The 13492-nt window shown below is 64.3% G+C and overlaps 1 protein-coding gene across 2 annotated transcripts in view; it reads left to right on the top strand.

The window, feature by feature from the left end:
* Nucleotides 1–11731, top strand: part of SPECC1L (sperm antigen with calponin homology and coiled-coil domains 1 like) — a 62857-nt gene extending 51126 nt beyond the window's left edge. The window contains exons 13-15 of one of the 2 annotated variants that reach the window (XM_068989474.1): nucleotides 6785–6901; nucleotides 8983–9042; nucleotides 10089–11731. In XM_068989474.1, coding sequence (XP_068845575.1) covers nucleotides 6785–6901; nucleotides 8983–9042; nucleotides 10089–10178 — 267 coding nt within the window. In that variant the 3' untranslated portion in view covers nucleotides 10179–11731. The remainder of the gene's footprint in view (nucleotides 1–6784; nucleotides 6902–8982; nucleotides 9043–10088) is intronic. The other variant, XM_068989473.1, reaches the window with a different exon arrangement.
* Nucleotides 11732–13492: the final 1761 nt, after the last annotated feature.

The following is a 13492-nucleotide window of genomic DNA, read 5'->3' as shown; positions in this document are numbered from 1 at the left end:
GCTTGTTGTGAGGAAAGGCCCCCTGGACCGTCTGTGTGGGCGTGTGTGGAGGCGTCTGAAAGTGGTGGTCTGAGAGGGTTGTGGACCCCGGCCCTCCCTGTCGTGGCCAGGGCGGGGCTCGGGCGGCCTCGGTCCTGTCCTGGCCGGGGTGGGGGGCTCGGGCGGCCTCGGTCCTGTCTTAGCCCGGGGCGGGGTGGGGGGCTCGGGCGGCCTCGGTCCGGTCCGGTCCGGGCCCGGCCCGGCCTGGCCTGTGCTGCCCTGTCCTGCGTGTGTGGTTTGGCTCCGGCTCTGCGGGGCCCTTGAGCCCGTGATGTTGGGTGTCTTTCCACGTACTCCCTCATGGCACGCCCAGGACCCTTCTCCCTGAAGTGTGCATTGCGAGGTCACTCACTGCAGGGAGATGTCATGCCGTCTGAAGCGTGAGCCCTGCTTCAGGAAACTTCCAACATTCGTTTTGAAACAGCATTTCCATGCCTCTTACAGCGGTGCCTTTTCCTGGGCAGTAGGCCGCCTTCGGAAGACAGACTTGTGGGCCTGGCGTTCAGACTCCTGCAGACCCCACCTCCTCCTCGTGGCCCTCAGCCTCTCTGGCTGTGTCCTGACCCCTGTTACACCAGAAACCAACCTGTGTGCAAACTGAAACCAGGATGGGGGGCGGGGAGCAGGAGCCCCGCGGGAGGGCGCAGGCGAGGCAGGATGCCCGGCCCCGCCCCGCCCCGCCGAGGGTCCCGGGAGCCACGCCCCTCTGGACGGGGCGCCCTTGGTCGATGTAGAAGAAAGAGCAGCGGTTGCTGCCGGAGGCTGTGAAGGGGGCTCCTGCCCAGGGGCGTGTGGTGAGCGGTTCTGTCCCCGTGTTGCCGCCTCCCGTGGGGCCCTGAGGGCGGCCTGGTCAGACAGGAGACCCCGGTGCTTGCAGGCCCTCTCCTCCTCGCGCGGCGTTCTGAGCGCGGCCTGGCCTCCCCACCGGGGCCAGGGCTGTGCTCGGAGCCTCTGCTCTTCTCTGGCGGCTGAGCCCTGGGCCACCGCCTTGCCTGGACTGTTTCTCAGATGTAAGGTGTTTGAATGAGCCCAGGTGTACGTTCTCTGTTCTCTGTCTTTGTAAAGTGGTGTCTTATTTTCAGCAGCCTTCATGTTCAGAAGATGAAACTTGTGTTGTAAAGCGCATTCTGTACTGAAGCCTCTGGATCCTCTGGCCTTTTCCCCTGGATTCTCCCTCCTTCCCTTCAGGGTGCTCCTAAGCCAGCCCTGGAGCAGCCTCTGCAGAGCCTGGCCGCCTGGGGTCAGGCATGCCATTTCCAAACGCGTGCAGCGCGTGCCCCTCCGTCCTGTGGGTGTGCCTGTCTCGCGCGTCTGTTCCGCTCGGCAGGCGATTGTGTCGCTTCCGCTTCCGGCTCTGGTGCTGCCGTGAACGCTGCCGTGGGGGCTTGTGTCCATGCTGTCTGGGCGTGGCCTTCCCGGGGCCTGTGGTGACGCTCTGTGTACGTGGCCAGGGGTCATCTCGCTGCCCCGCAGCAGCTAGGATGGGGCTCTGGCTCCTCCTCGCCATCCCCAGCTTCTGGGCGTCCAGCTCTCAGGGCGCTGTGCAGCCGTCCCCAGCTTCTGGGCGTCCAGCTCTCAGGGCGCTGTGCAGCCGTCCCCAGCTTCTGGGGGTCCAGCTCTCAGGGCACTGTGCAGCCGTCCCCAGCTTCTGGGGGTCCAGCTCTCAGGGCGCTGTGCAGCCATCCCCAGCTTCTGGGGGTCCAGCTCTCAGGGCGCTGTGCAGCCGTCCCCAGCTTCTGGGGGTCCAGCTCTCAGGGCGCTGTGCAGCCGTCCCCAGCTTCTGGGGGTCCAGCTCTCAGGGCGCTGTGCAGCCGTCCCCAGCTTCTGGGGGTCCAGCTCTCAGGGCGCTGTGCAGCCGTCCCCAGCTTCTGGGGGTCCAGCTCTCAGGGCGCTGTGCAGCCGTCCCCAGCTTCTGGGGGTCCAGCTCTCAGGGCGCTGTGCAGCCGTCCCCAGCTTCTGGGGGTCCAGCTCTCAGGGCGCTGTGCAGCCGTCCCCAGCTTCTGGGGGGTCCAGCTCTCAGGGCGCTGTGCAGCCGTCCCCAGCTTCTGGGGGTCCAGCTCTCAGGGCGCTGTGCAGCCGTCCCCAGCTTCTGGGCGTCCAGCTCTCAGGGCGCTGTGCAGCCGTCCCCAGCTTCTGGGCGTCCAGCTCTCAGGGCGCTGTGCAGCCCGGCAGGGGAGGCGGTGGTGCAGGACAGGTCTGGCCTGGGGCTCCCGGGTTACCAGTGGCGTCCAGCTGCGGCTCCGCTGCTGGTGGTCCGTCGGCCGTGGAGGCGCGCTGGCTCAGGGCCTCTGCCCCTTTCCGTGTTTGCGCCACTGGATTGTTTGCTGTTGAGTCGTATGTTTGTTTGTTTCTCATGGAAACTTTCAGATAATGACGCGCTAAAGCAGTGGCAACAGTAAAATGACCCTCGGGGACACGCCCAGGCCCAGGTGTCCTGGTTACTCCCCGCACCCCCAGGATTCCATGGAACATCGCCACTCGTTTCGACACCATCCCTGTGGCTCAGGTGGTAGAGAATCCGCCCACTATGTGGGAGGCCTGGGTTCCATCCCTGGTCGGGAAGATCCCCTGGAGAAGGGTATGGCAACCCACTCCAATATTTGTGCCTGGAGGGTCGCATACACAGAGGAGCCTGGTGGGCCACAAGAGCTGGACACGACCGAGCGGCTAAATGTGCACGCGCGCACACGCCTGGACAGAATTCAGAGTTCCCAGTTGAATCCTGGTCAGCTTTACAGTTGATTTGCTTGAATTAAGATCCAAATACGGTTCGCACATCGCCTTTTTTCCTTTCGTTGTCTGTCTGGAAGGAGCTGGACAGCGTGCCCAGTGGAGCATCTGTGTCTGGGCTTGGGGAGGCTAGCCCTGCAACGCTGTCCGGGGGTGAATTGGCTGGATCTGCCCCTGGCTCAGGTGTTGGGCAGAAGCCCCTGAGCTGTGGGGTTGAGTCCGTCTGTCCGTCCAGGCGGTGGGATGGGGCCGGCGCACAGCACGGTTGCCAGATGGAGCTGCTCCAGCTGCCTGGCCCGGGGAGCCCTCTTCCCAGACGGGCTCCTTGGTGGCCGCCTGTCCCGCTCTCGACCCTGGCCTGGCTCCCCAGCGGGCAGCGTCCCGAGTGGGGTCCAGCTGGCGACACCCCCATGCTGCGGTGTCCTGCCGCTCATGCTTCTAGCCGCTTCGGTCTTCGGGGCAGTGGGCCTGCCTCCAGGCCACACGCTGGGGCCCCCAGACCTTGGAGAGCTGTGCCCAACTGACGACTGGCTCCCTGGGGCCGGGCAGGCTGGGGGCACCTGCACAGGCCTGGCCGGCCGTGCTGAGGCTTGGGGAGGGGCCTGGGTCCTGGCTGCCCCGGCTCCGCTTCACACATGAGTCCCGACGTGGGCACTGTGACGAGCGGGCCTCCCTCCCTCCCCTGGCCCGGAGCAGAGCCTGGCCACGGGCCCGGGCAGACGTGCACGGGGCACCACGGGCCCGGGCAGACGTGCACGGGGCACCACGGGCCCGGGCAGACGTGCACGGGGCACCACGGGCTGCTTCTCCGGGGCCCGCGGGGCCTCTGCTGACTGTCACTCGGGGGTCACTGGGGAGCCACAGAAACCGCCTCCTGCCAGCTCACCCTCTTTGGGCCCTGCCTCCCCACCGTCCACACCGAGGCTCTAACATCCCCAAACGCTGCCCCCCGCCCGGGCTGAGGCCTGGAGGCCCCTGGGCAGGGGCTTGTCTGTGGCTCTGTCCTGCCTCCTGTCACCAGGCAGTGTGGTTGGCAGGAGACCCGCCGTGATGGCTGAGCTGGGGGAGGCTATGTGTTGCAGAGGCCAGCCACAGGCTCAGGCCCTCTGCCTTACTGCCTTAGACAGGAAAGTGTCAGTCGCTGAGGTGTGTCCAGCTCTTTGCAACCCCTGGACTGTACATAGCCCGCCAGGTCCTGGAGTGGGCTGCCATGCCCTTCTCTGGGGGACCTTCCCGACCCAGGGACCAAACCCGCGTCTCCTGCATTGCGAGTGGAGTGTGGCTGTCTGTGCCGCCACCGTGTGACGTTCTGGGGTGCGTTTGTGGCCCTTAATTAAAAGCTAGACAAGTGGCATCATGTTACGATGTCCTCTGACATAAAACTGTTCGTGTAGCTTCTTGATCCTCAGAACCGGAGGTGGGTCCCGCCCGCTGCAGGGGACAGGCTGCGTCTGAGGTCAGGAGGGCCGCGGGCGGGGCAGCACCACGGGTGAGTCTGCGGGAGCTGAGACGGCAGCGGGGGCCCAGCACAGGCAGACCAGCTGCCCGCGGGGCCCGGCGATGCTCCTGGGGTGGGCAGAGCACCCTGTGTGAGTTTGTGCTCAGGGCTTTGTGAGCTTTCACTGCGGCTCGTCCAGTGACCCCTCGTGTTTGCCCAGACTTAGACGCATCTCGCACAGCAGGAAAGCCCCGAAGAGACAGCCCCGCAGGGTCTGCAGCCGTTAATTACAGCTTGTGGTTACTGTGTGAGTGTGTCTTCGGGGAGCACCGTTCCTCCTCGGAGGGCGGAGTGGTGAGCAGGAGGAGCTGCTCTGTTCCCCTCAGAAGGCGCGGCCTGGGGGCTCGGGCGCTACAGTGTTTCTGGGGTGGGTCGACCTGCCAGGAGGAGGAGCCGGGCTGTGCAGGCGGGCCCTCCTCTGCCCTTGACAACCGTTTCCTAAGACGAGGAGTCCCCGTCAGACGGCTTGAGGAAGTCAGTGCAGGTCGCGAGGCCGTGCAGGTGGCGCCCCAGCCCTGCTGCGTCGAGGGCCCTTGTCTGCCGCACTCCCCCCACGCCCTCTCCCTTGGGCTCCTGGTTTGTCTGCCCGTGGGGCCCTTCCCCGTGTCCGCTCAGGGCAGGTCCCCGCGGCCCAAACGCCCAGGAGCTCTGAGTGCAGACGAGGGCCGGCGTGTCCCACCTTGTTTCTCAGCCCCAGGGGCAGCGTCATCTCCCTGCTGTCCGTGCTCTGGCTGTGTCGGTTCACGTAGTGTGACTTTTCCGCCCCAAACGTGAAGAGGCGGACGGTGAGACGCAGCACAGGTGTGGCCTCCCGCCCCGTCTCAGGGCCTGGCTGCCTCCCCAGGGTCTCTGGTCGGGCCTCTGGCTCGCAGGGGCCACAGTGGGGGTCTGGGCTTTGGTCATTTCGATACAGAAGTTGGTTGTCAGCGCCCTGGGACCCTTGTGTCCACGGGCTTTGAAGGCTCTGGCAGGCCTCGTACCCGGTGCTGCCTGACCGTGGGCCCAGCCGCTTCCTGCGGAGCTGGGGTCTGCTGCAGCCGCTGAGGCCAGGCACGTAGGCGGCTCTGCCAGCCCGGCCGGTCGCTGGGCAGGAAGTGGGGCGTGCTTCCTCCAGGCCTGCGTGAGTGGCCGGGGCGCGGGCTTGCCTGTGCGGAGCTGGACATGTCGTCAGGCACTCCGTCTCTGCTGCCCACAGGCCGCCCGTGTCCTGGCTCCTGGTCGGGGCGCTGCACCCCCAGGACTGGGTAGAGGGATCCCACAGGGGTCCTGTGACCCGGGCGTCCGTGGGGAGCACGCGTCAGTGTGTGGGAACGTGGAGACCCTGCCGTGGGGGCCCTGCCCCCTCAGTGGCCATGGACAGGTGGCCTCCTTCCCATCCTGGTTTCTCCCACTGGCTGCATCCTGAGATCCCTGGGAGGTCACGGGGGCAGGTTGGCCGTGGTGGTGACTGCGGCGTTGCAGAGCAGAGGCCGTGAGGGCGGCCAGCCCGCCGGAACTGTCGTGTGGTCCCGGTAGGGGCCGGTGCTACAGGGCTCCAGGGCCTCGGCGTGGGGGGCTGGTTCTGCCCTTCACTGGCCGTGGCAGGCCCACCGCACGCTACCCCACTTGCCCTGGAGCTCTCGGCAGGTCTGTGCCCCCTTGGCACCTCGACCTGGTCTCTTCCGTCAGCACAGTCTACGAACAGGCCTGCAGGCTGGCTCGTCACCCCCAGCGGGCAGGTCTCGGCGCCTGCAGTCAGCGCCCGACGGCTCCTTTTGGCGACAGCTTGTGTCCACCCCCCTGCGGCTTTGTCAGGAGCCCTGCCCTGGGCCCCGGGCCCCATGTGGGGTCAGGACCTAACCATCTGCACAGGGGTCGGTGGGCAGCCTTGGTGGAGCTCCCTGCAGACACAGGGCAAGCTCTGTGACTGCTGCTCAGGGCGTGGGGCGCAGTGCCCCGGGCATGCCCTAGGAGGGCGGCCCTGAGACAGCACCCAGGACGTTCCGGGCTGGGGGCACTCTCTCTTCAGTTCATGGCATTCTCATAAAGCGTGTGAATTTCCAAATGTAATCGTGAGTTTCTGCTTCAAAAGGATTCTTGCAAATAAGGGTAAAGGCTACTTTCTAGCTGACCTGCTCTGCCTTAAAGTAAGAGGCTCTGAGGGGCGCGGCGCGTCTATAGTCGGGACAGTGCAGCCTGGACGTGGACTTGGGTGCTTGTCGGAGCCCAGCTGACCCTTGGACACGCACCGCGGGGGCCTGCCGCCCGTGCATCGGCTCCGGGTGTCCCCACTACAGACTGGCGCCGCGCCCTCACTGTGAGGTGCGGCGTCCTGTGAGTCGTGGGGTGCGGGGCGGCTGGACACAGCTCTTCCGAACACAGAGGCGCTGCTCCTGGGGCCCCTGACACCAGCTGGCCCGGGCCCAGGCCCCCAGCCCGCCTGCCGGGACTCAAGGCCTCCGCGCCCCCCCCACCCCCCACCGTGACCTGAGGAGCCCTGGGACGGGGGGGTCACTCACGTGTTTTCTTTCCCTGCAGAACATTGACATCACCAACTTCAGCAGCAGCTGGAACGACGGGCTGGCCTTCTGCGCACTCCTGCACACCTACCTCCCCGCACACATCCCCTACCAGGAGCTCAGCAGCCAGGACAAGGTGCCAGCACGCGGCCGAGGCAGAGGGGCCCTTCCAGGGTGCGGGCGGCGGGCTCGGAGCTTGGCGAGGAGAGTGGTCTGGGCAGCACCACCCAGGCCAGGCCAGGCTCCTCCCCATCCGGCCGGGGCCAGCTCAGTGCAGCTCAGCTCGCTCACTCAGTCGTGTCCAACTCTGCGACCCCATGGACCGCAGCACGCCAGGCCTCCCTGTCCATCACCAACTTATGGAGCTTACTCAAACTCATGCCCATCGAGTCAACGATGCTATCCAGCCATCTCATCCTCTGTCCTCCCCTTCTCCTCCCGCCTTCAGTCTTTCCCAGCATCAGGGCCTTTTCCAGTGAGTCAGTTCTTCACATCAGTTGGCCAAAGTATTGGAGTTTCAGCTTCAGCATCATTCCTTCCAGTGAATATTCAGGACTGATTTTCTTTAGGATGGACTGGTTGGATCTCCTTGCAGTCCAAGGGACTCAAGAGTCTTCTCCAACACCACAGTTCAAAAGCATCAATTCTTCGTTGCTCAGCCTTCTTCACAGTCCAACTCTCACATCCCTACGTAACTACTGGAAAAACCATAGCCTTGAGTAGCAGACCTTAGTCGGCAAACTAATGTCTCTGCTTTTTAATATGCTGTCTAGGTTGGTCATAACTTTCCTTCTAAGGAGTAAGCGTCTTTTAATTTCATGGCTGCAGTCACCATCTGCAGTGATTTTGGAGCCCAGAAAAATAAATTCAGCCACTGTTTCCACTGTTTCCCAATCTGTTTGCCATGAAGTGATGGGACCAGATGCCATGATCTTCGTTTTCTGAATGTTGAGCTTTAAGCCAACTTTTTCACTCTCCTCTTTCACTTTCATCAAGAGGCTTTTTAGTTCCTCTTCACTTTCTGCCATAAGGGTGGCGTCATCTGCGTATCTGAGGTTATTGATATTTCTCCCAGCAATCTTGACTCCAACTTGTGTTTCATCCAGCCCAGCCTTTCTCATGATGTACTCTGCATAGAAGTTAAATAAGCAGGGTGACAATATACAGCCTTGACATAGTTCTTTTCCAGTTTGGAACCAGCCTGTGGTTCCATGTCCAGTTCGAACTGTTCCTGACCTGCATACAGGTTTCTCAAGAGGCAGGTCAGGTGGTCTGGTGTTCCCATCTCTTTCAGAATTTTCACAGTTTGTTGTGATCCACACAGTCAAAGGCTGTTGCATAGTCAGTAAAGCAGAAACAGATGTTTTTCTGGAACTCTCGTGCTTTTCCCATGATGCAGCGGATATGGTGGCTCAGAGGTTAAAGCGTCTGCCTCCAGTGTGGGAGACCCGGGTTCGATCCCTGGGTGGGGAAGATCCCCTGGAGAAGGAAATGGTAACCCACTCCAGTATTCTTGCCTGGAGAATCCCATGGACGGAGAAGCCTGGTGGGCTACAGTCCACGGGGTTGCAAAGAGTCGGACACGACTGAGCGGCTTCACTACTCACTACTGCTCACTAGCAGATATTGGCAATTTGATCTCTGGTTCTTCTGCCTTGTCTAAAACCAGCTTGAACACCTGGAAGTTCAGGTTTATGTACTGAAGCCTGGCTTGGAGAATTTTGAGCATGACTTTGCTAGTGTGTGAGATAAGTGAAATTGTGCAGTAGTTTGAAGGTTATTTGGGGTTGCCTTTCTTTGGGATTGGAATGGAAACCAACCTTTTCCAGTCTTGTGGAAAGGGATTCGATCTGATAGAGCACCTGAAGAACTATGGACGGAGGTTCGTGACATTGTACAGGAGGCAGGGATCAAGACCACCCCCCAGAAAAGGACAGGCTCAGTGCACCCGAAGCCTTCTGCCCCCAGCGCCCCGCCTCGGGGCCCCTCGTGCCCTTCAGATGACTTTGAAGACCCCCCCACAAGGGGAAAACTATTTCACAAGTGTTTCTTATTAGCTTTGGGGGTGTCCGGGCAGCTCAGGTCGACCTTGTTTGGGGGTCACTGCACAGCTGTGAGGGCAGGAGGGCCCAGGGCGGCGGTCAGTGCGGCAGGTGTGGGCGGGCTGGTGGCCCTGCCCGGCCCGCTCACACGCCCGTCCCGCGGCTTTTCTTCCAGCGGAGGAATTTCACGCTGGCCTTCCAGGCGGCCGAGAGCGTCGGCATCAAGTCCACACTGGTGAGCCCTCGCCCTGAGGGGGCGGCTGCCGGGCGGGGCCCGGGGCCCTGCGCCAGCTGCGGGGACTCCCTCGGGAGGGTGCGGACGGCCCCCTACTGTGCACCCCGTGCCTCACACTGAGCACCCAGGGTGGGCCCTGAGCTGGGGTGGGCAGGGTCACCGTTGGAGGCGCACCCCAACAGCCCGGCCTGTGCCACAGTGGAGGGCGGGGCCCGGGGCACAGGGCGCCCGGGGCCGCCCTGCTCAGGGCAGACTTTCCTGTGGGGGCTGCTGTCTCATCAGCAGGTCTGACTTCAAGGGAGAAAACGCTGCGTCCAAGTACAAAGCCTGCCCCCCGCACCAGAGACACACAGCTTAGCGTGTCCACAGAGTGAGGGACCCCACGAGGCCAGGTCAGGAGCCCCCAGGGCTCCCTCCCAGTCCGAGGGTACCTGCTGCCTGCCTTATAGCAACCAATGGCTTTGAACGAGTGTTCACAGTCGTCTTTACCCTGCAGAAGTGTTTGCGCAGAGTTGCATAAATACGTCTTGCAAGCTCGCAGAAGCATGTGGTTTTGAGTGGTTTCTGGTCGCTTGTAAATGTAGACAGAAGTCACAGTTAGGCAGTGGTTCCCTTGTCTGGGAGGTTCACGCCACGTGTAAAGTTCTGATGTCTAAGAAGCGGGCGGTCCCCACCCTGAAAGCTTCCCGTTGAGGCTCTTCCACTGACCACGCCGTGCTCCTTCTCCCCGTCCGGCTGCCCCGTACTCGTCTCTGCCCTGCATCCCCGGCTCTCTGGTGGGGGCCTCCCAGGCCCGGATCACAGCTCAGGCCCCCACCCGCTTCCCGGCAGCATCGCCCACACCTGCAGGCCCCGGGGTCACGGCTGGGGGCTGTGCAGTGGCCTGCAGGGCACACACGCGTGGGGGTGAGCCCTGTTGAGCCTTGGTCGGCCCTGGGCCCGGCGGGGGTGGAGCAGCGTCCTGCCCCCTGGCCTGTGTGACAGGTGGGGCGGGGCCCGGAGCCCACGGGCTACCCACGTTCTAACGGAGGCATCCTTCCCGTCAGGACATCAATGAGATGGTGCGGACCGAGCGGCCCGACTGGCAGAATGTGATGCTCTACGTGACCGCCGTCTACAAGTACTTCGAGACCTGAGCGCCCGCGGCCCATCACCAGGGCCCAGCGCCCACCGCTCCGTGCCCGGCAAGCTTCCTGCACTCCGGCCGCCCGCCCCGCGGGGACGTGGCCTGTGGCCCGACCCTCTCACCCGCCTGGGTCGGAGCCGTGGTGGGAGGCTCATCCTCCGCCAGCCGGGGCACGTGGCTTCCTGCGCCTGCAGCTCTGGGGAGCACCTCGGCCACCCACCCGAGACCCGGAGTCCAGGAGCCTGCCAGGACCTGCCCGCCTCCAGCCCCCAGGCTCCCGCTCGCAGACGTGTCAGCTGCCCTCCAGCTCCAGGGGCCTGGAAACCTGGTGCCAGCTTCAAGGTCCTGACAGACGCATCCTCCACAAGCAGTTCTTGAGTTAAAAAGTGTTTTTCTTAGCAATGCTGGGGGGAAGAGCTCCTGTTCACTCAGTACCAAAGTTAAATCGTTTTACTAAGCATAGCGACGAAACAGCATCCGGACGTGAGGCGGCGAGAGCCAGGACCAGCGCCGCGAGAAACAGGAGGAAAAGCTGAGCGCGCCGAGGCCCAGGCACTGCGACTTTAGCCCCTGCAGCGCTCGGACATGGCCTGCCTCCGGCAGGCGGACAAAGTGCCTTAGCTCTGCAGGCCAGGCCGCATCCTGGTGACCAACCTCAGCCCGTCCTGGGGCCCGGGAGCTGCTGGGGTGACCTGCGTCCAGAACCCAGACTGGCAGGTGGAAGGGTGGCCCGCATCCCGGGGGCTTGTGGTGAGGAGGCAGCCGGGTGGCGGGCGCTGCGGCTCCGTGAGGCGGGAGGTTCTGGACCAGGGCACAGACGGGCTGCCAGCCGGGCAGACGTGGCCGGGATGGACTGCTGGCCTCACTCGGCAGCTCCGTCTGGGGAGGCTCTGGGTGGAGCACCGTTGTCAGCCGTGAGCAGCGCCTGGCCGGAGCCCAGGGCCCCGGAGGACACCTGCCGGCCGCCCTGCCAGGCCTCGCGTCTGCTTTGCGGGCACCGCTGGTCCTGCCTGGTGGCCGTCGGGGAGAAGGGCCGCGCCGCACGTCTCTCCCCTCGGCTCCTCCCTCTCCCGCACTCGTGGCAGCCTGCGTGCCCAGCCTGTGGCTGCGACTGAGTCTATTTATTAAGTGGGGGCCGCTTTCCTATCCAGCGGAGACCTCCCAGGGTCTGCAGGCCGCTCGCTGTCCCTGGCGGCGCCTGCTGCAGGGCCTGGGGTGGGGGCCCCGGTATCCCCTAGGGGAGGGCCCGGCTTCGGCCCAGGGCTGGTGGGGCTGCTGCCTCCGAATACAGCCCTGTGGCCCGGCCCTCAGTCCGCACGGGGGTCCCATGAGACTGCAGGAGGCCCATCGGGACTGCCGGCTTTCAGGGGCAGTCTGGACGGCCTGGTCCCAGACGTGCCGCCAGGCCCAGCCTGCCTGCAGCCAGGGCGCCAGGGGCCACCTGCTTCTTCCCACCAAGCACAAGCTTCCTGCAAAAGGACCCGTGGGCTTTTTCTTGACAACAGAATTCTGCTGATGACACCCTGAATTTTGTTCTATTAAATACTCTTGAATGTATTAAAAGTGCTGTAAAACCTCGGCTTGGGCTCTTCTGGGTCTCTGTGAACAGGACGCTCGCTGCTTCCGGGGTCTGGCTGTGTCGGGAGCACAGCTGACTCGGGGCCCGTGGGCAAAGAGGTGTCCTGGGGCCCATGGTGGGGCTCGGCCATCTGCCTGCGTGGCGGGGGCCACGGCCCGAGCGACCCCCGGCCTGGGCAGGCACCGCACCCCCGCTATGGGCAGATGCTGCTCCGCTGGGGGAGGGCGCCTTGAGGCTTGGTGGGTGTTTTCAGAAGTGTATCTTCTTGAAAATAATCTTGAGAACATTTAAAATTATAAAGAAACAAGTGAAGCCAACTCTCCGTGGCGCCCAAGCAGTCAGCCTTTGTTCCTCGTGTGGAGGGGCTGACTGCACGGCCCAGCCGCAGCATGCCACCTGGCACACGGTGCGGTCCTGTTGGTGCGGGGCGACGTGGGCGTCCCTCCCTGGCCCGCAGCCCCCTCCCCAGGTCAGAGCCTTGTCTGGGGAGGCCCGCCCAGAGCCCCATCTGCTGCTGCCCCGCCGGGGGCCGTCCCGCAGCAACCAGAGACTGCACTGCCCGCAGACCCTGCTTGAGGCAGCAGGAGGAGAGGTGCCACCCTGGGCAGCGGGAGGCAGACACCCACCCGCTGCCGTGTCAGCCTCCTCCACGGGGCTGGGGGGCGTGGGGCACCCCGGGCTCAGGGAGGCCTGGCTGTCGCAGAGCTGGGGGGGTGTGGGGTGCCCTGGGCTCTGGGAGGCCTGGCTGTCCAAGGTGGCCCCTCAGTGGGGGCTCCAAGCCTGCAGGCCCTGGATTTTGTCAGGGGTGAGTGGGGTTCTCACTGGGGCCCAGGTCGCTAGGAAAGCGCTGACAGTGTCAGGATGGGGCTCCAGGCTTCCTGGTTCTGAGACCTGCCCCTTGGTTGGGAGCGCTTGGGGTGTGGAGGAAGGGCCAGGAACTGGGGGGCTGTGGGGGAGGTCTGGGGGCTCTTCCTGCGAGCTGTGCCAGGCCCGGGGCACTGGGGCCCCCAGAAGGCAGCATCTGCGTCCTTTGTGTGTCTGGGGTGGTCAGGGTTTCAAGGAGGGAGCCACCATGAGGTCTGTAGCCTCAGCTGGCTGACCAGGAGGCCTGGGGAGGGGCCTGCGGCCACAGGTCCCCAGCACCTGTCAGGCAGGACGCGGGGACACCCATTTGCCCCCAGGCCTGCCTCCATCTCCCGGGGGGACCGCCTCTGCAGCAGGGTGAGCCCGGGGAAGGCCCCCACGGACCCTGCCCCCCGTGAAGCGCAGTGGGGAGCTGGCTGCTGGGGGTGGGGCAGCTTTGATAGCCTGGCTGCTGCTGCGGGCAGTGCCCAGGCCACCATTGTTCAGGACAAGGCCCCGCTCCACCTGGCCTCAGGTTCCCCGCCCACAGGGACGCGCCCAGATCCGCCAGAGGCTCGGGGTTCCTGGAGCGCTCATCTCCTGGGCCTAGCCAGGCCAGGGACTGCAGTCACCTCCACAGTTTCAGAGCCTCCCCCTCGCAGAGGAAGGCCTGGTGGGCACTCACGACGGCCTGGCAGCTCTCAGGGACCCTGGCCCCGGCACCCTCCGGGTGCTTCACCCCACGTCTGGCCTTCTGCTGCTGGTGCAAGCCTGCCGGCCGGAGGCCGCGGAGGTGCATCCTGGATGGGGACACACAGCCCATGGGAGTGGGCTGGGGGGAGCCCAGCTGGCCCCCCGCCTGGCCTGAGCAGCTGGGCCTGGACGGAAGGAAGGGTGGGTAT

This window comes from Capricornis sumatraensis, chromosome 17 (assembly GCF_032405125.1).
Source record: "Capricornis sumatraensis isolate serow.1 chromosome 17, serow.2, whole genome shotgun sequence".
NCBI lineage: Eukaryota > Metazoa > Chordata > Mammalia > Artiodactyla > Bovidae > Capricornis > Capricornis sumatraensis.
This window is presented reverse-complemented; position numbering and strand designations above follow the sequence as displayed.